Source organism: Macaca mulatta, chromosome 15 (assembly GCF_049350105.2).
Source record: "Macaca mulatta isolate MMU2019108-1 chromosome 15, T2T-MMU8v2.0, whole genome shotgun sequence".
NCBI lineage: Eukaryota > Metazoa > Chordata > Mammalia > Primates > Cercopithecidae > Macaca > Macaca mulatta.
The window spans coordinates 107,817,758-107,838,757 of record NC_133420.1 but is presented as its reverse complement, the minus strand read 5'-3'; the positions used below and the strand labels follow the sequence as shown (position 1 = coordinate 107,838,757).

Here is a 21,000-nt window from a genome sequence, read left to right as displayed (position 1 = left end):
GGCATCCGAGGGAATCTCCTGGTCTGCGGGTTGCAAAGACTGTGAGAAAAGCATAATATCTGCGCTGGAATGCACCATTTCTCACGGTAGGGTCCCTCACAGCTTCCCTTGGCTAGGGGAGGGAGTTCCCCAACCCCTTGTGCCTCCTGGGTGAGGTGACGCCCCACCCTGCTTCTGCTTACCCTCCATGGACTGCACCCACTGTCTAACCAGTCCCGATGAGATGAGCCAGGTACCTCAGTTGGAAATACGGAAATCACTCCCCTTCTGCATTGATCTCTCTGGGAGCTGCAGACCGGAGCTGTTCCTATTTGATCATCTTGCCAGCCACCTAGGGCAATCTTTTTATTTTATTTTATTTTATTTTATTTTATTTTATTTTATTTTTTTGAGAGGAAGTCTTGCTCTTATTGCCTAGGTTGGAGTGCAATGGCTCAATCTCAGCTCACTGCAACCTCTGCCTCCTGGGTTCCAGTGATTCTCCTGCATCAGTCTCCTGAGTAGCTGGGATTACAGGCACCTGCCACAAAGCCCGGCTAATTTTTGTATTTTTAGCAAAGACTGGGTTTTGCCGTGTTAGCCAGGCTGGTCTCCAACTCCTGACCTCAGGTGATCTGCCCGCCTCAGCCTCCCAAAGTGCTGGGATTACAGGCCTGAACCGGCCTAGAACATATTTTTGTGTATTGTTCTAGGTCTTGAAAGAATGCTGATATTTTATGCATGTCTTTGCCATAAGGAATTTTAGAAAAATGTCTGTTTCCAGATGACGTGAGACTAGATATTTATGGCTGAGACTTGAAAGAGTCTTTAAAAGCATCATAATTAGACCTCAATGGACAATATATTATTATAAACGTTGTACCAAAAAACTCTAAATTTACTATGAGCTAAGTACTTCATCAATTTGATTGTACTTTGCTTTTCATTCCCATGGCCGTATCCTGGAACGCATCATGCTTGGGCATGCTGGTGTGATGTAGATGGATTTCAGGTGGGCCAAGATATTGATTCCCTTGGTTCTTGGAGAAGGCCCTATGTATGCCTCTTAGCCCACTGTGCTGGAAAAAAAAAAAAAAAAAAAAGATCACTTTCAGTGTGTTCCTTAATATGCAAAAGGTTGGGCCTACTCTTCTTTCTTCTTGCTTGTTAGCTCCTTTTCCTCTGCTCAACTTCTAAGTGTTGGGTGCCTAAAACTTGTCCTTTTTCCTATATGCTATCTTTAGGTGACTTTGTTTAGTTCCAAGACTTTAAATATTATACACAGGCTGATGAATGCCTGTATCTCCAACTGTAACCTCTTTTTAGAATTCCAGATTTATAGCCAATGCCCATGTGACATCTTCACATACTTGTCTAATTAGCACCACATCCTTAACATGGCCGCAGTAGAACCTTTTAGTTTCTTATACGTCCAAACCTGCTTTTATTCCAATTTCTTCATTTCAGTAAACCACCTGATTGCTCAAGCCATAATCTAGGAGTTATACATGATTCTTTCCTTTGCCTTCTGCTCCACATTGATCCATCAGCAAGTCCTGCTGACCCTGCTGTTCTGTGTCTAGAACATAACATGAGTCTGTCTACATTTTCCATGATCACTGCTAGAGACCCAGTTCAAGCCTCCATTTTGCCTCTCTTTGACTACTGCCATAGTGGCCTGACTGTTGCCCTATCTCCTTGATAAAACCTATGGCCCATAAAGTAGTCAGAATGACTACTTGTAAACTCTAAGTCAGGTCGTTTCAACCTCCTTCTTCAAACCTATCACACTCAAAATCCAAGCATCCTACCTCTACCCTTACAGACCACCACATCGTCTCTCCTCTGCCTACTCTCACATCACCTGATAATATTTCTCCCTTTTCCCACTGTGTTCCAGGCAGATAGCCTTTTAGCTTTTCAAATATGCCAAACTCTTTCCACTCTTGAGGATTTACATAAGCCGTTCCTTCCTTCTGGAATGCTTGTTTTTATCTATAATATCTTGTCATCTCTCTCTTTCTTCCCTTCCTTCCTTCCTTCCTTCCTTCCTTCCTTCCTTCCTTCCTTCCTTCCTTCCTTTCTCTCTCTCTCTCTCTTTTCTTTTCTTTCGTTTTTTTTTTTTTGTTTTTTTTTTTTGAGAAGGAGTGTCACTCTGTCCCCCAGGCTGGAGTGCAGTGCTGTGATCTCTGCTCGCTGCAAACTCTGCCTCCCAGGTTCACAGCATTCTCCTGCCTCAGCCTCCGAGTAGCTGGGACTATAGGTGCCCACCACCACGCCCAACTAATTTTTTGTATTTTTAGTGGAGATGGAGTTTCACCACATTAGCCAGATGGTCTCGATCCCCTGACCTCGTGATCTGCCCACCTCAGTCTCCCGAAGTGCTGGGATTACAGGTGCGAGCCAGCGCGCCCAACCTTGTCATCTCTCTTTCTAACTATCAGGAGCCTCCTCTTCCCTCTTGCTTCCTCACTCCAGGATGTAACTTCATAAAAAAAGAGACCTTATGTGTTGTGTGCACTGCTTCACTGTTGTGTCTCTGGTACCTAGAAGAGTACCTGACACATATTAGGCTCTCAATAAACACTGTCATGAAAGGAATTTTGTAACATCATTTATGTGTTGTCTGTTTTTATAACTGTATTGATTTAGCTAATGCTATAATACTTTAATTTCCATCCCACTTCAGTCCATCCTTCTAACATTTTTAATGTGTAGAATTTGAACATTGTTCCTTGTAGTTTAAAAAAAAAACCCTTATTTTAACTTTAAGAAATCCTAGTGTTTTGCAAACATTTATTTTTATTTTCACTATTCGGTTATATAAATAAATAAGTAAATAAATAAATGTTATTTTAGCCCTTTTGTGGAGTATAACACTTTGTACCAAAAAGAATGCAAAACATGTGTGTAAAAGGACGTTTAAACAGTTCAAGGAATTGTCACAAAGTGAACACCCTTTTAACAATTATCCAGGTAAAGAGAAAGACCTTTTGGTGCTCCTTCCCACCACTGCTCACTCCCTCTCTAACTAGCGTTAACCAGTATTCTCATTTTTGTGGTACACTCTTCTTTGCTTTTCTTTATAGTTTTAACATCCTTGTGTGTACCCCGTAGCAGTCCAGATGCGTTCTGGCTGTATTTTTTGTTTGTTTGTTTTTTGTTTTTTTTGAGACAGAGTTTCACTCTTGTTACCCAGGCTGGAGTGCAATGGCGCAATCTCAGCTCACTGCAACCTCCACCTTCCATGTTCAAGCGGTTCTCCTGCCTCAGCCTCCCAGTAGCTGGGATTACAGGCATCTGCCACCATGCCCTGCTGATTTTTGTGTTTTTAGTAGAGAGGGGGTTTTGCCATATTGGTCAGGCTGGTCTTGAACTCCTGGCCTCAAGTGATCCACCTGCCTCGGCCCCCCCAAAGTGTCAGGATTACAGGCATGAGCCACCGTGTCCAGCCTCTGCCTGTATTTGTGTGATATATAAATGGAATCACACAGTATATATTACTCATTGTTTTTAGGTCTCTACCTTTGTATTAAATGGAGTATCTACATGTATGGGTTTATCTATTTTATTATTTTTGCCCTTCCTTCTTCCATAAAATATTTGAGGAGGCTTACAAAAATGCAAGCAATCTGATAAAAGAGAAAAAAAAGGCCAAGATCAGGAAAAATAAAAACAAGTACAGAAAGGAATAGGTTCAGATACAATTATAAATTTGGAGGAGTAAAAATAGTATTTGGTTTGAAAACTGGATATGAGCTTCCTGGAGCCAATGAAAAAATTAAAATATGATTAATTATAATCATATTTTTACTGAAATAAGCACGTATACTAGTTTCTCATTTTAAAAAGATACAACTAAGTCGAAATTTTTTTGTGTGTGTCAGTCTTGAAAAGACACCTGATAATAACATAGATATACCCCTGCTCTATCCTTTTCCACATGCAATGGGGGCATATACAGGAATTGTGCATAGCATGTCGGATACTTCCTCCTCCTCAATCAGTGTATGGGGATTGCTTTAATAACTTTATTATTATTATTATTATTATTATTATTATTATTACTATTTGAGACGGAGTCTCATTCTTGCCAGGCCGGAGTGCAATGGCATGATCTTGGCTCACTGCAACCTCTGCCTCCTGGGTTCAAGCCATTCTCCTGCCTCAGCCTCCCGAGTAGCTGGGACTACAAGTGTGCACCACCAGGCCTGGCCAATTTTGTATTTTTAGTAGAGATGGGGTTTCGCCATGTTGGCCAGGTTAGTCTCCATCTCTTGACCTTGTGATCCACTGCCTCGGCCTCCCAAAGTGCTGAGATTACAGGCGTGAGCCACGGAGCCTGGCCGATAACTTTATTTTTTAATCAGCTTTACCTTTAGTCTAGCAACCTTATTTTCTGCTACAAATTTCTTTTCTACACATGCTGACGTTTTTCTCTAAATCTGAAAAATACATATTTAAATTCAATCGTGTTTGAATCTTTTTAGTCTTATACTCACAGCTGTAGCTACATATCAATGTTTGCATTATGGTATATATTATTTTATTCAAACATTGAGGCAGAACTTGATTATTTTGGATTTTGTTAAAAAGATCATTTGTATACTAGTTAGAGGTGTGTGTCATGTTGCCAGCATAGAAATAACGTGCTTGTGTTTTTCTAATAATGTCCCCCGTCACTCTGTCTTTTGGGCCCTAGCAGGACAGTCATGGATAAATGTCAACAGGTGACTCATCTATGACCAAAATGTGTTCAGGCTCTGTGGGGGATTTAACAAAATAGAAATAATTTGCACTTTTCAAAATTATTAATTAATCTTACAATAGCTAGGTCTTGCTGTTGCCTTTTGATAGGATATATCCCCAAACTCAGAAATTTCAGGAAACAAATCATTAGCATCCACTTTCATTTGGAAAGGCACGTACTTATGTAGCATTACTTTCTAATTATTTGTGTAAGAAGGGAACATGCTCATAAATATGAGATCATAAATGGCCCTGAGTTTTGGAAACAACATCTTTTAGCTTCCCCCTTTCCTTGCCCACGTATTTTTGCTGGGGTTCTTCTTTGTTTCTTTGCTTTCTTTCTCTTCTCCCTTTTCTCCTTCTCCTGTTCTTGGGCTTCTCTCTGCCCCTATCTGATTCTAAGATCTTTTTGTGTTCATTTTCCAAGGCATGAACGTTCCATAAAGCCACATCATACAGTCATGGTGGCTGAAGCTGGTACTTAGTTATGCCCGGGGTTTGTGCCAAAAGCGAACAGTTACAGACCCGCCAGATTCCTCAACCTGTATTCTTTTATTTCCCCCTGAGATGTGTGCTAGAGGACTACTGCCAAATTCAAGATCCATTAAATTGCTGAATCATCACATTGGGGATTGTGTGCGTGCACATTTGTATTTGTGTGCGTGTGTGTTTCTGGGAACCAGCTGGCAATGAGATTTCAGCCACTGATTACCAGGCATGCTTAGATCAAAACCGTACTTTACCTAAATGGCCTTTCACTTTCAATTGTGTAAGGCCTTGACAGGAGCCACAAGGCAAAGAGAGAAAGAAGAGCAATTGTTCTTAGCCTAGGACTAAGTGAAAAACTAATATCCCAGGTTTTTAAAATTTAAACAAACTCTCTCCTTCCTACTGGTAGTTTCATTTGACCTTTAATAAAGAATAGTTGCTTCCTATTTTAGTAGCCTGGATTAACAGCTTCAAAAAGATCCTTTTAAGGAGGTCAAATAGGAAAGGAAGAGAGCCAAAATTTTTTTTTTTGTCTCTCTCTCTCTTGCCCAAAGAGTGAATCATCTCTCTCCTGAAATGGTTACAAAATCCTGAGGGAATTACATTGCCTGTTTTACTTAGGAAGAGGGAGGGCTGTTTCGCTTAGGAAGAAGATATTGGGGGAAGGGGGAAGAAGTGATTGTTTCTGCTAGTTATAAAACCAAAATGATTCCTCAACCTCAGAGTGTTCACTATTTCTTCTGTCACACAAAGATAATCTTTTTTTTTTTTTTTTTTTTTTTTGAGACGGAGTCTCGCTCTGTCCCCCAGGCTGGAGCATAGTGGCCGGATCTCAGCTCACTGCAAGCTCCGCCTCCCGGGTTTACGCCATTCTCCTGCCTCAGCCTCCCGAGTAGCTGGGACTACAGGCGCCCGCCACCTCGCCCAGCTAGTTTTTTGTATTTTTTTTTTTTTAGTAGAGACGGGGTTTCACCGTGTTAGCCAGGATAGTCTCGATCTCCTGACCTCGTGATCCGCCCGTCTCGGCCTCCCAAAGTGCTGGGATTACAAGCTTGAGCCACCGCACCCGGCCACACAAAGATAATCTTTATTCTTAAATCAGACATTTTAAATTTATGGGAATAGTAGGCAGTTAATAGGCTTCTTTTTATACCTCTCCAGACAAAAACGTAAACAAGATGTATTTCTTTTTTCTCCTTCCTTCTATTGTCCCCCCCTCCACTTCCTCTCTGCTATTCATTCTGTAATCTTTCGTTTCAATATGAAAAACATCAATCGTAGGTAAAAGAAAAAAAGATTTAAGTTCCTTTTTTTCTGCTAAGAATTTATCATGCAGAATTTCCCTTTACTGTGTTGAACGTTTTCCCCAAACAATTTCTGACTTCATTAGATCGTGTTTAATATTAATGTACTGCAATTGCTTTTGGCAAGAGGTCCTTCACTTCTCCATTCTTTTGAGCAAAGAATATTGTGGTTGCTTTCTTTTCTAATAGAATGAAGTGTTTGTTACTATTTCCTCATAATTGCTTTCTCTGTTGCTTGCTGTTAATCGCTCCTTCCCTCTACCCTGCCTATGAATAGCTGGGACACTTTGGGGTATGTCGTTATGGATTTCAGTATTTCTTTCATTCTGCAAAATTTGCTGTAAGTTAGGTCAATGCTCACTACAAAAATAGATTTGAATTGGCTGAGAGGTGTCTCTGGCTGCTGTGAGTCATAATACAGAAAAATAAGTTTGTAATTAAATGGGTTTCTAATGTAAGGTAGAAAAATTTGCCATAGATGCGTTCCTGGGATAAAGTTGGGCTGTAGCCATTCTTATGCAGTAAAAATAACTCAGAGTATCAGTAGCATTTTTCTGAGTTAGTTTTCATACTTTTATCAGTGTATCATCTCCTTTGTAATAGTCCAGTCAAATTTAACTGTAAGCCAATGTCAGATGTCTGTTTTCACTAAATTATTCTGTAGGTCTCTGTTTAATGTAGTATCTGTTAGATTAACTTCTTAATATTGCCTTTCCATTTTATGTCTTTAAAAAATAAGATCCCCAAATCAAAGAAATTGGATTCTTGGTTTGACTGTAAGCCAGGGCACATTAAGTATTTAATATTTTGATTCTATTGCATTTCTAAATTTTTGATTTTTAATTATTTGTGATTATTTATGGAAATACAGGTAATTTTGTATTATTGATCTTAATGCAGCAAACTTGCTAAATTTACTATCCAGAGCCCATTTGTAGATTCTTTGAGCTTTTTTTACACACATAATTGTATCATCTATGAGGAAAGACAGTGTTTATTCTTTATTTTCCTTTATACTTTTTACTACTTTTGCTTGCCTTATTGCCCTCTGATTAGGATTCACAGTGCAGTGTTGAATACGAATAACGATAATAGGCATCTTGGGGCCAGGCGTGGTGGCTCACGCCTGTAATCCCAGTACTTTGGGAGGCTGAGGTGGGCAGATCACCAGAGGTCAGGGGTTCGAGACCAGACTGGCCAACATGGTGAAACCCTGTCTCTTCTAAAAATACAAAAATTAGCCAGGTGTGATGGCGCACGCCTGTAATCCTAGCTACTCAGGAGGCTAAGGCAGGAGAATCACTTGAACCTGGGAGGCGGAAGTTGCAGTGAGCCGAGATTGCAGCTACTGCACCCTAGCCTGGGCGACCAAGCAAGACTCCATCTTAAAAAATAAATAAATAAAATAAAATATAAAATAAAATAAAATAAAAAACCCGGCACCTTGGTCTCATTACTGATTTGAAGTGTTCCACAATTAACTGTGATGTCTGCTTTCTGTATTTGGTTTTTATAAATGCCATTCATCAAATAAGGAAGTTGTCTTCTATTTCTACTTGACTGATTTCACTTAATGATTAACTTTTAGATTTTCTAAAATAGTTTTACTACTTGATATCTATCTGTCTAGGTGATCATAGGATTTTTCCTCTTTATTAATATAGTCAATTATAAGTGATTGCTTTTTGAATGTTAATTTGTCCTTTGATTCTTGAGAGAGAACTACTTGGTGGCTATGCAATAGCCTATTATGAATTGTTGAATTTGACTTGGGACTAATTTTTTAAAAAGTTTTTTTGCATCTATGTTTATGACAGAGACTTGCCTCTGTTCCTTCTTGTAATGTCCTATCAGGTATTGGTATTAAGGTTTTGCTAGATTCATAAAATTCATAAAATGAAGATATAATTGCATTGTCTTTAGACTTTTGGGAAATCTCTCATTTTCTATTCTTTGGAATAATTTGTGTAAAATTAACATTTCTTAAATATTTGGAATTATAGACTTAACTATGGATTCATTTTTAAATAAATATAAAACTATTCCAATTTTTTATTTCTTTTTCTGCCAGTTTTGGCAGGTTGAATTTTCCCAGTGGTGTCCGTGTCTTCTAAAATTTAAAACTTATTAAAATTAAGTTGTTAGTATCTTTTAATGTCAATAGAATCTGTAGTTACGTCACGATTTCATTATTAATATTGGTAAACATTGTCTTCTTTCTCTCCTGTCTCTTTTTTCTTGAGTTGTTTTCAAAACTACTTATATTAGATTTTTCCAGAAATCAAAGTTTTGTTTTATTGATTTCTTCCATATGTGTTTGTTTCCTTCATCTTTAAGTTTTTGTCTTGTGTTTATTGTATTTGTCCCTCTACCTTTTTTAGGTGAATTTAATGTGTGTTTCTTTTAACACTTATGCTTTTAAGGGTATAAAATTTCGTTAGAGCACAACTTGAGTTGAATCTCACGATTTAAAATATCATATTTTCATTCTCAGTTAGTTGACAGTATTATGTATTCTGGTTTACATTGTGATTTCTTCTTTTACCATGAGTTATTTAGAAGTGCATTGTTTTTATTTTGTTATTGTTTTTAGACTATTTTTCAAGTAGCCACAGACTATAACTCTATCGTGGCCACCTTTTGAAATCTATTAGAATTTGAACTCTGCTTCAACAGATGGTCAATTTTGGTAAATGTTTCATTTTTACTAGAAAAGAAAGTACAGTCCACCACTATTGATAACAATTTAATGTATGTTAATTAGGTCAAGTTTGTTACTCATGGTGGTCAAATGTTCTATATTTTTGCATACTTCTTCCTGCTGTTTCTTAGAGTTGCTGCGAGAGCTGTGTTAAAATTTTCTGCTGTGACTGTGTATTTATCTCATTTCATCTAGTTTTTTCAGTTTTTGCTTTATATATTTAGAAGCTATGCTATTAGTGCATACAAATTTAGAATTGATGTATCTTCTGGAGGACTGACCCTTTATTAATGTAGAAATATTTATCTTAATCTCAATTCTTCTTGTTTTGTAGTCCGTTTTGTTTGATATTAGTATATTACACCAACTTTCTCTTGTCATTGGTGTTCGCATGTTTATATTTTTCTATCTTTTTACTTTCAACCTTCCATTGATTATATTTAAGGTGTGCTCTGGTAAACAGTATATTGTCATTTTGGTTTCTCAAATTCGGTTTGATACTATTTATCTTTTAATTGCAGTGCTTTGTCTCTGTGTTTAATGTAATTGCTGTTACATCTGAGTTTAAATTTATTATTTTGCTGTTTGTTTCCTACTTGTCACACATTTTCTTCTTTTCCTCTCATTTCTTTACTGCTATATGCTAAAAAAGTGTTTTTTATATTCTTTTAGTGGTTACAATAGCAATTACAACATACAGTTAAAATATCATATAAATTGATAGTTTTATCATTTCCCTGACAATCTGAGAACCTAAAACACCTTCCCTCTACTTAGCCCCTCCTCAGTTTGTTACTATTAAGATGTATTTTAATCATCCATATATAATATTTTAAACTTTAAAATATTACTATAATTTTAAACTCTTTAAAATATTACTATAATTGTTTTATACAGTGAATGTTGAATTTTTTCTTACCCACATGTTTACATTGTCCAATGTTTTCCTTTTCTTCCTGCATTTCTTTGCTTCCTTATGGGATAATTTTCTTCTGCCTTTACTGTTTCTTTTGGTGTAGATCTTGTGACACACGCTTTCAGCTTTTTTCATTTCTTTCTGAAATGCCTTTATTTTGCCTTTTTTTAGAATTTGTTGTCCGGGCCCGGTGACTCACGCCTCTAATCCCAGCACTTTGGGAGGCCGAGGCGGGCGGATCATGAGGTCAGGAGATCGAGACCATACTGGCTAACATGGTGAAACCCCATCTCTACTAAAACTATAAAAAATTAGCTGGGTGTGGTGGTGGGCGCCTGTAGTCCCAGCTACTCAGGAGGCTGAGACAGGAGAATGGCGTGAACCCAGGAGGAGGAGCTTGCAGTGAGCCGAGATTGTGCCACTGTGCTGCAGCCTGGGTGACAGAGCAAGACTCTGTCTCAAAAAAAAAAAAAAAATTGTTTTCGCTCAGTATGGAATTCTAGATGGACAATTATTTTATATTAGCCCTTTGAAGATAGAATTCCATTGTCTTTAGACTTTCATCATTTTAATTGAGAAGTCAGTCATACTTTTAATGCCCTTTTTCTCTGATTGGTTTACTTTTTCTTTTTTTTTTTTCCTCTCTGTAATTTTTTTTAGCAGTTTTACTATCAGGCACCTAGAGGTGTTTGTCTTCATCTTTATCCTGATTTGGGCTCATAGCTTTTCTTTTTCTTTTTCTGTTTTTTTTTTTTTTTTTTTTTTTTTTTTTTTTTTTTGAGACTGAGTCTCGTTGTATCACTCAGGCTGGAGTGCAGTGGTACAATCTCAGCTCACTGCAACTTCTGCCTCCCAGGTTCAAGTCATTGTTGTCAGCCTCCAGAGTAGTTGGGATTGCAGGCACCCACCATCATGCCTGGCTAGTTGTTGTGTTTTTAGTAGAGACAGAGTTTCACCATGTTGGTCAGGCTGGTCTCAAACTCCGGACGTCAAATGATCCACCTACCTTGGCCTCCAAAGTGTTGGGATTACAGGTGTGAGCCACCGCGCCCAACCCATAGCTTTTCTTTAATGTTTGAGTAATGTCTTTCATTAATTTTGAAAAATGAGTATACCAATTGCCTTTTCAAATATTGCTTCAGCTTCATTCTCTCCTCTCCAAGGGGGAACTACTGCCTATCTGTTAGACTTTGCTCCATTTCTCCGTCTCTCTTAAGCTCATCTCTGTATTTTTCATCACTTTTTCTCTCTGTGCTTCAGTATGGTTATTTTCTTCTGACCTATTTTCTAATTCACTAAATCTTTCCCCCCATGCATCTAATCTGCTGTAAACACATTTGAGTTCTCAATTAAGTTATTACATTGACAATTTTACGTTTTCATTTGATTATTTTACTTACAGATTCTAACTCTATTGTAATTCTTCAGCTATTTTTTAAATCCCCTCTGATTCTGTTTCTATTCTTTTTCTCATGAGTTTATTCTTCTAGAGTTTCCAGTCATTTCTTCTATTTCCTTTATGATTGGCAATTTGTTATGGATGGCTGGATATTGTATATGAAAAGTGTACAGATGATGAGACTAGAGATGACAAAATTCTTTTGCTCTTGAGAGGTTTTACTTTTGCACCCCCAAGACAGAAGAGTGGCAGATAAAAAAACTATTCTCTGCTTAAGCCAATTCAAATCAGGATTTCGATTCTCAGGAAGACTGACCAATTTTTGCTTCACCCTTCTCCCTGGGCAGGGGTTGGTATAGGTCCAGATAGTAAATATTTTAGGCTTTATGGGCCTGCAGTCTCTGTTGAAACTACTCAACTCTGTCAGTATAGTACAAAAGTATCTATAAACAATAAGCAAATTAATGAATGTGGCTGTGTTCCAATAAAACTTTATTTATAGAAATAGGCAATTAGCCAGATTTTATCTCCAGACTGTAGTTTTCCAACCCTTGTCCTAGGATGTAACTCTCTAGGGGTCCCGTCTCAAAACTGGGTTACTTAGCTGAGACTCCTTTTCTGCAGAGGGCCCTAAACTTTAGTTTTTGTCTCCATAGGCTGTTAAACTTCTGTTAGATTTGCAAACTTTTCCAGCCCAGTGGTTTATTTTATCACTTATGAAATTAGCAAATACCCCAAGAGGAAAAGCAACACCAAATGTTGGGCTCACTTCTCTGTACTTACCCTCTCTCCAGGACCTGAGTTTCCAAGACAGTTACTTGGGTAACTCTGTGATACTTTCACAGATTTTTAAAAACTTGATCTAGCTTTTATCCTTGTTCTTAGTACAAACAGTCTATCAGAGTGAGAGGCAGATGAAGATCTTTTCTGAAATTCATTTTTACCATTGCCTTAATAAAGAGGGGAATTTATTTATTTATTTATTTTTATTTTTATTTTTTGAGACAGAGTCTCATTCTCTCTCCCAGGCTGGAGTGAAGTGGCGTGATCTCAGCTCACTGCAACCTCTGCCTCCCAGATTCAAGCAATTCTCCTGCCTCAGCCTCCTGAGTAGCTGGAATTACAGGCGCCCGCCACCATGCCCAGCTAATTTTTTGTATTTTTAGTAGAGACGGGGTTTCGCCATGTTGGCCAGGCTGGTCTTAAACTCCTGACCTCAGATGATCCACCCACCTAAGCCTCCCAAAGTGCTGGGATTACAGGCGTGAGCCACTGCACCCAGCCGGAAAAATAATCTTTATAGTGTGAGTTTTATGTCAGAGATTGACAGACCACAGGGTATACACAAAATCCAGCTGGCTGCCCTCAACCTTCAAATGACTGTTAAAATGGAATCTGTTTAGTTCTGTGTGCTGACTGTTCTTTCCTTCGTTCTTACCCAAAACAGCCTCCTTACTGATCCTCCCCATATTCCTTATCAAAATTTTTCTCTACGTGATAGCTAGAGTGATTCTTATAAAACATAAATGTGAGCATGTTACTTTCCCTACTTAAAACTGTTTAAAGATTCCTCATCCCTCTTAAAATATAAAATATAAAAATGGTCCTTACATTGAAGGGCCTTACAAGCTGCCTTTAAGTTTGTCTGGCCTCGCCTCTCTCTCCAACCTGATTTTTCAACATTTCCCTTGCTAAAATCGTACTATCTACCTGTAATTAATTGCTTTCTATTCCTTGAACTGGCCCAATTCCCTCCGACCTCAGTGCCTTTGCACAGGCTCTTTCTGGATCATGACCTCCCTCTTGCCTTTGCCTGGAGTCCCTAGATATCCTTCAAACTCAGCTCAGGTTAACTGTCTCTAGGAAGACTCCTCTGAACCCTAAATTCTGGCCTAAATTCAGAGTACTATGTATTTCACCCATAATGTTTCTTATTCTCTGCTATTGAAAATGTCTGTGCTTACTTATTTGTAACCTGTAATCTCCTGTGAGCTTCAAGAGGCAAGGTTATCTTTAGTCTTGAATTGTTAGCATCGAGCACAGTGCCTGGCCCATAAAAGGCACTCAGTAATTGTTTGTGAGGGAATGAATGGAAGACATGCTTTAAATATATTTAGCAATATTTACTTTTCTTTATGATATTTACATTCATTGATGCTTAGTATAACACTATGAGCTGGGAAAGCAGTACTATTCCTGTTTTCAAAATGGGAAACTGGAAATAGAGGCCAGATGACTTGCTTGGGACTTTCCAGCATGTTTGATGGTAAACATAGACCTCATCTCTAGGTTCTGTAGGTCTCAGGCCCTGTGTTTGGATTGGGTACCATAGTTTTCCCTCACTGGATACTTTATTTCTCCTTTTACCTTCTTTCCTCTTTTATTTTCCATTTTCCCTCCCCGATGACTGGTGTTAAGGTTACACTGAAACAGAGATGGTAGTACCTTGATTAGTCAAGAGATTTGGGGATTTTTAGAGTTTAATCATTCATCATTAAGCGAAACTTCTCTCTCCCATGGCGACTCTGTGTTAATCTGGGCTTGGAATGCGGGGAAGAGTAAGAGTACATATGGGGTGCTAACTCCTCCGTTTCAAGATGAGATTATCCACAGAAGTCACAGGAGTTTGTGCAAGGTCCTTCATACTGGAAAATTACTTTGTAATTCAAACCTGTGATTTAGACCCAGCATGTGAGTCCTTATAATTAGATAATTGTAAATGACTTTAAAACTGTGTGTGATGCTTGGGAGATCAGAAATGGACGTCAGGTTAACCACCTTGTCAGAGTCCTCAGCTATTGACAGTGGGATTATACATTCATGTAGTGTGAAAAGGAAGAAGTTTGTATGTAAAATTAATAATATAATGAGTGGAAACAGCATTCTCTGTGGTTCCTTAAAGGAAATAAGGCTGATGAGACTTTGAAATAGTTTACCACTAACTTCCTTTTTGAAATCACTTAAGACCAATGTGTATCTTTTTGTGTGTTTGTGTGGGGTTGGGGGAAGCTGCACATTTTTTTCCTTTGTCTGTGAATTCTGTACCATAGAGTATGCTAGGGTCGGTTAAGTTGTAGAGAGCAGCACTTGGAGAGTAATGAAGCTGGATGATGGTTCAATTGTTTTCTAAAAATTGGCTCTTGAATGTTACATGTGGAGAACCCTGGTCCAGGTGAGACAGGAATGGAAAGCTTAGATTGAGAGGCCGGGAAACACTGATTTTCCTGGCCCCTGTTCTGGCTTGACTGGAAAGCTTTAAGAGCATTTTTATTCATACCTTTCAGGTAGCATTCTTTTCAAGTGGATGACCATGGAATCAGAGAAGATCTCAGAGAAGCAGGAGGAAATTCTTTCTGTCCTGGAAGAAAAATTTCCTAACTTACCTCCAAGAGAGGACATCATCAACGTCCTACAGGAGACCCAGTTCAGTGCTCAGGGTGAGTGACTCTGTTCCCAGCTCTCTCGTCCCTCACGAGTAGGGATGGTTTGTGGCGTGGAGTGTTATCAGCCCTGAGACAGTATATTTGTTTCTTTGTTTTTTTATACAGAGTCTCGCTCTATCCCCCAGGCAGGAGTGCAGTAGCATGATCTTGGCTCACTGCAACCTCCACCTCTCAGGTTCAAGCAATTCTCATGCCTCAGTCTCCCAAGTAGCTGGGATTACAGGCATGCGCCACCACAGTCAGCTAATTTTTGGCATTTTTAGTAGAGGCAGGGTTTGACCATGTTGGCCAGGCTGGTCTCGAACTCCTGGCCTCAAGTCATCCACCTGCCTCGGCCTCCCAAAGTGCTGGGATTACAGGTGTGAGCCACCACGCCTGACTGAGAAGGTACATTTGAATGTGTTTCACTTTCTTCCTATTGCTTGTGCTGGTAGAGGGTTTTCAGGCACATAATGTTGGCTCCCCTGGAAACAGACAGCTTGTACTGTGGCCTCTACTCTGAGGCCTTCATGCCTAGATGTGTGGTTGATTCACGTGTCTAGTGCACGTCTCAGGTGCATCATTGCATGCAGTCCTTGTGCTGACGGGATTCTATTTTTGAGAAGATGGGAGGAGCAATGTCAAGCACAATGGGATTTCATAAATCAATTAGTTTGAGAAGGAAATGAGTGAGAAGATGGCTATATTGATGAAACTGTTGTCAGTGTCTAGGCTTTGTCAGGACAGTGAATTTCCTGGATCAACTATTTTACAATAATAAATGGCTATAATTCACTGGATACCTGCTTTATATAGGTTTTGATGGAGTAGATTGGTAAGGATGATCTTGCTGAATCCTCATGACAACCCCAAGAGTCAGTGCTTTGTTGTCCCAGTCTCCAGATGAGGGAGGACACGGAAGTGCAGAAAGCCTTCATTGCTTTCCCAACATCAAACACACGCAGCCGGCAGGTGGCCAGGCCAGACCTAAACCCAGCCTATATGTCTTTAAGATGTAAACACTAAATTACATAACTTTCTCTCTTAGTTCAGGAACCCCGTCCCCAGGGGCAGGAGGGGCAGAGCCTGGGGCAAAGTGGTTTATGTGGGAGGTGGTTCCAGTGAACACCGATAGGGGAATGGAAGCAGGTTGGCTCCATGGGAAACCAGAGCTTAATCCCACCAGACACCACGAGAAAGAGGGTAAACTCGTACTTCAGGGTTGTCCCACCTGAGGGATGCAGTGGTATGCTCATCTGGGCTCCAGGAGCTGATGGTTAAATGTTCAGGAATTTTGGGAGTTGGGTGATGTTGGATTGGTGGCTTAAGATCAGCCATAGTAGGAGTATTTAGATCCCTGAAATCAACAAACACTACAAATCAGGATTTGTTACTGGCTGTTAAACATTTACTAGCAGACCACTGGAAGAGTGGGCTACTCAATCCCAGAGGGCCTTAATTCTCCAGCATAGGCTCTGGTGGCCAAGGAAAGCCCTCAGGAAAAGAGAGGCAGGTGCTGGTGGTGGAGCATCATGCTGGGTGCACTGGGATGGGAAAGTTTGAGGAAATGGGGTGGGGCCTTCGCAGTGTCCATTGCACCTTCTGTTACCTATGCATAGATGTGCGTGTACATATGTGTATGCTGCACAAGGGAATGCGTTTTGTCATTCATATTCACAATGACACCAAACTTTTAATGTCACAATGTCTTCAATAAATCATTTTATGCTGCATTGTAAAAGATTGTGGCTTTTCAATCTTTGAGTCAAAGAAACATATTTAGTAACTGTCTGTTCCCCTATGCTGCTGTGATTGACAGAGCGTTCTAAGTGGGTAGCGCTAGCAGTGGTCTCTGAAGCCTTAACATACATCTGGGAAGGATGCAGTGCTTTACTAGGCTTTATTATAGATCTTCCTCCCAAGAGAGTAGACCTAATCAGACGTAATAATGTAGCGTGAGAATTAAATGTCAAGCCAGATCCTTTGCGGCTTTACTGTGATAGATTTCATTGAGTTCCATTGGTCAACTGACTACAACTATGCAGTTCTGGATAATTTAGCCATTCTGAATTATTACTCCCATTAATTAGGGAATTTAATAACTCCTATTATCAGAGCCTATTATGAGGGTAAGCAACTTAATTAAAATAGTCTTATGAGCCACATTTATAAAGTGCATTTTGAATGAAATTATACTAGAAAACATGGGGGCTTACCTAAATGCAGCCTGAAAGCCAGTTTTGGCTTTGTTTGGTACTATTTGACTAGTTTGCATTGTGATGCTAATTTTTCTTCATTTGTCTACCTCCACCTGTCCATTCCCTGCCTTTGTCTGCTCTGGGGCTCCAAGGTGGACCCCTAAGTATTTAATCTTATGTGCTCCTGCAACACTGGCTTCTGGTTGGGTGTGACCAATGGAAAGAGTTAGGAACAGGTAGGGATGGGGGCAAGGAGAAGAGTGAGAGTGTAGTGGATCTTCCCTGCCTTCTTCCTGCTTTGGTGGAAGTTTCTGCAGCCAGTCTTCTCCAGTTCCAGATCTCTGTTTTCTTTCTGGGTCCCTTTGCTAGCCTCTGGATGCCTCATCATCTTTTATTTACTTTCTTATCCAGCCCACATCTCTGTAAGTGTCCTGCCATTAACACATCTTCTTTTGCAGCAAAAGAGGTGCATTTTTCCTATTGGGATCCTAACTGATGCAGACGTGATGTGATTATTGCCTTTGTGTGTGTGTGTGTGTGTGTGTGTGTGTGTTGTGGATAGAAGTGACATTTCAGGGGAAAAGAATGAAATTTACAGAGTAAATTCTTAAAACAATCCCTTGATATTACAAAAAAAAAAAAAAACCCTCAATTATAACATAGTGGTTTCTTTTTTTTCCTGTCATCCACAGGTTTAAGTATTGAACAGACAATGTTGAAAGATCTAAAGGAACTGTCTGATGGAGAAATAAAAGTGGCCATTAGTACTGTGAGCATGAACCTTGAGGTAAGGGTGGGAATGCTTTTTTAGCAATGATCAATTTCCCACAATTGCAGTCTGAGCAACTGGAATGTAACTCTCTCCATTGGATAAGTCCATGGTAGTCCTTTGCTTCTTTGTGATACATTTGACTTGGAATATAGTGGCAGGTTATTATTTGGGTGAAAACACTATGCTAAGTCAATGAAAAATTCTCAAGATGAATGCTCTTTCATTCATCTCAGTAAAACAAAGCCTAAAGCTCTTTCATTCATCTCAGTAAAACACTCAGATGTGGGTGTATATTTAACCTGTTTAATAGAAATTATGATATGTGTGATCAGGTTCACTTCCATATTTTCTGTGTACCACCCTGTATTGTTCATAGAACTTTTCTTAAAAAAAAAAAAAAACACAGATTATCTTTTGATCTTCAGAACTATTCGGATGCATGCCATTTTGGTAATCAGTGGTGACAACTCAAGTATTAATTAACAAGGAACCTCCTTCCAATCTGTTAACTGAATGGCTCAGAGTGAATGCTACTTTTGTCTTTGTGTGTTTCCTTGGTGAATTATCTTTTGTCTACTTTGGGAGTTTTCAATGACTTATATGTTAATCTTAATTAACCTAACTAATGGGAACTATATTTTATAGAGGCACATTTGTGCATTTGTAGAAGTCTGCGTATTTCTTTACTGTTGCGTTGTCTTTATTAGGTTATCTATGTTTGGTTGGGCACTTAGCTCTCAGGTAGAGTTTATGGAGATAAAATATGCTCTATAGGAATTTGTCTTTTGGTTTTTAGAATTGTATGTTACTATTCTTTCTTTCTTTCTTTTTTTTTTTTTTTTTGAGGTGGAGTCTTGCTCTGTCACCCAGGCTGGAGTGCAGTGGCACCATCTCGGCTCACTGCAACCTGCGCCTTCTGGGTTCAAGTGATTCTCCTGCCTCAGCCTCCCGAGTAGTTGGGATTACAGGTGCCCGCCACCACTCCTGACTAATTTTTGTATCTTAGTAGAGACAGGGTTTCACCACGTTGGTCAGGCTGGTCTTGAACTCCTGACCTCAAATGATCCACCCGCCTAGACCTCCCAAAGTGCTGGGATTACTGGTGTGAGCCACCATACCCGACCTATTCTTCTTTTTCTCATGGTGATGTTGACTATATCAATGTGTATATTTCTCTGGAATAGCAGGCACTCATATTGGTGTCTACATCCTCAGAAAACCCAAGAGCAAGCCAGGTGCTTTCTTTTCTGTGATCTTTTTGTCAAATTTATTTCCAGTTTATAAGCATTGTAATTCAGCTTATAAATCTGTATGAAAACTAGGAGGCAGACTGTGACTTTTGGTGGCACCTCACAGTTTACAGAGCATGTTCTCATGGTATGCACTTGATAAATTGACTCAACTGTTTCCATGGACTTTCAGGTTGATAAATGCTCCATATGATTAGTTATTGATGTGAACCAATTCAACAAATATATTCAATTTGTGATGTAGTAACTATATAATCACCATCAATTAGAACTCTGCTTTGTGCCTAAAAACCCAAGGAAAACATGGATCTTGCAAGGGTCAGTAGCTCTGAGAATCATTTCTACTAGTTCAAGCCTTAGGGTTTTCTTTCCCTTTTCCCCTCTCCTCTGTCTTCCTTCATTTAATGGCATCTTATTAGGTTTTAAATGCCTTGTTTGGAATTCCTTCCTAAATTAACATAGAATGTCTTGTAATTGCTTTGGGAACTGTCTGTAATTAGCAAATTATTTTAAGGCTATTAATATTACAGACTTACTGTAGCTTTAATGTACCTCCATTTATATTATAGGGGTATGCAAATGGCTTTGTCAGATGTGTTAAACTGTAAATGCCTATCAAGCAGAATAAGTGATAAAATAATCATCTTAATCTTGAAAGTAATTTACAGAGGTCCAGTAATTAATCAGGTGGTTAAGCACGTCTCTGGAAGTGTTATATGATCCTGGAGGAGAAGGACATTTGTATATAATAAAGAAGGGTACACAGTTTAAACTCTCATTGGCTGAATGAGAACTTTTCACTTTTGCATAATGGAGATATTAAAGATGACTGAGAAGTGGGGGAAAAAAAAAAAAAAAACCTCCTTAGTAACATCCTGTATCTTCCTTGAAAGAAAAAATGCAAATCAGTTATCCAATCTGTCTGCTGGAAAAATTCCCAAGTTAACGTCAGTTTCATTTTCTCTGTAGATTGTCCTTGGATGCAGTGGTATTTTCCCAATCCATACTCATATTTGATTACATTTCATCATTCCTTTCTCATTCCCATTCACCTCACTTTAAAAATTATCGACAGAATCTTCACAATCTTATTTTGTGGGTTTTGGAACAGTTGTATAATTGCTCGTTGAATCTAGGTATATTCTCAAAGAAACCTTCTTAGTTCCCATGACTTTCCGAATCTTGCTCATCCTCCAAAGCACGGTCAACCAAGGTGCGTCATGATAACTCTTACAAATTCACTATTTTTTATTACCACCCTCTGAACTCTTGCTAAATGTAGTCTAGGTGACCAACTTAGGACTTCACTCTTTACATTAGATCTTCCGTTGCTTTTGAATTTGTTTAATATATTTAATCATGGTCAGATAGTATTTTAAATTAATTGAGGATACTGATGGTATCTTTGACTTCTCTCCCTCTTCAATTTTCTGTAACAGCGATGGGCACATAGTAGATGCTTAGTAAATACAACTATTTAGTTAATGCTTGTTGGTGTTTGCAGTTCATCCCTTTGCTATCTGATTTTTATTTCCTTTTGGATTTACATAAATCAGCTAGGAAAGCAAAGCCACTTAGCTAGGCATCCAAGGCAGTCTGCTTTTTCCTCTCCCAACGAGTTTCTACCAGACAACTATGGTTGAAGGATGACATCAAACAGATGAAAAATGGCCCACATATTTATAGAAAGTATGCTTATCCTGCTCTCCAAAAATGGAGTGAGAGGCTTTGCAAAGTAGTTAGCTATAGTCACTGAAAGAAATCAACTGTAGGTTCTGCAGCATGTCAGGGATACAGGAATGAAGATTCCTGGCATTTTCT

The 21,000-nt window shown here is 39.0% G+C and overlaps 1 protein-coding gene across 14 annotated transcripts in view; it reads left to right on the top strand.

The window, feature by feature from the left end:
• Positions 1-21,000, top strand: part of PRUNE2 (prune homolog 2 with BCH domain) — a 292,615-nt gene that overhangs the window by 71,274 nt on the left and 200,341 nt on the right. For all 14 annotated transcript variants that reach the window (XM_077966268.1, XM_077966265.1, XM_077966267.1 and 11 more), the window contains exons 5-6: positions 14,822-14,974; positions 17,850-17,944. In XM_077966268.1, the coding sequence (XP_077822394.1) occupies positions 14,822-14,974; positions 17,850-17,944 (248 nt within the window). The remainder of the gene's footprint in view (positions 1-14,821; positions 14,975-17,849; positions 17,945-21,000) is intronic.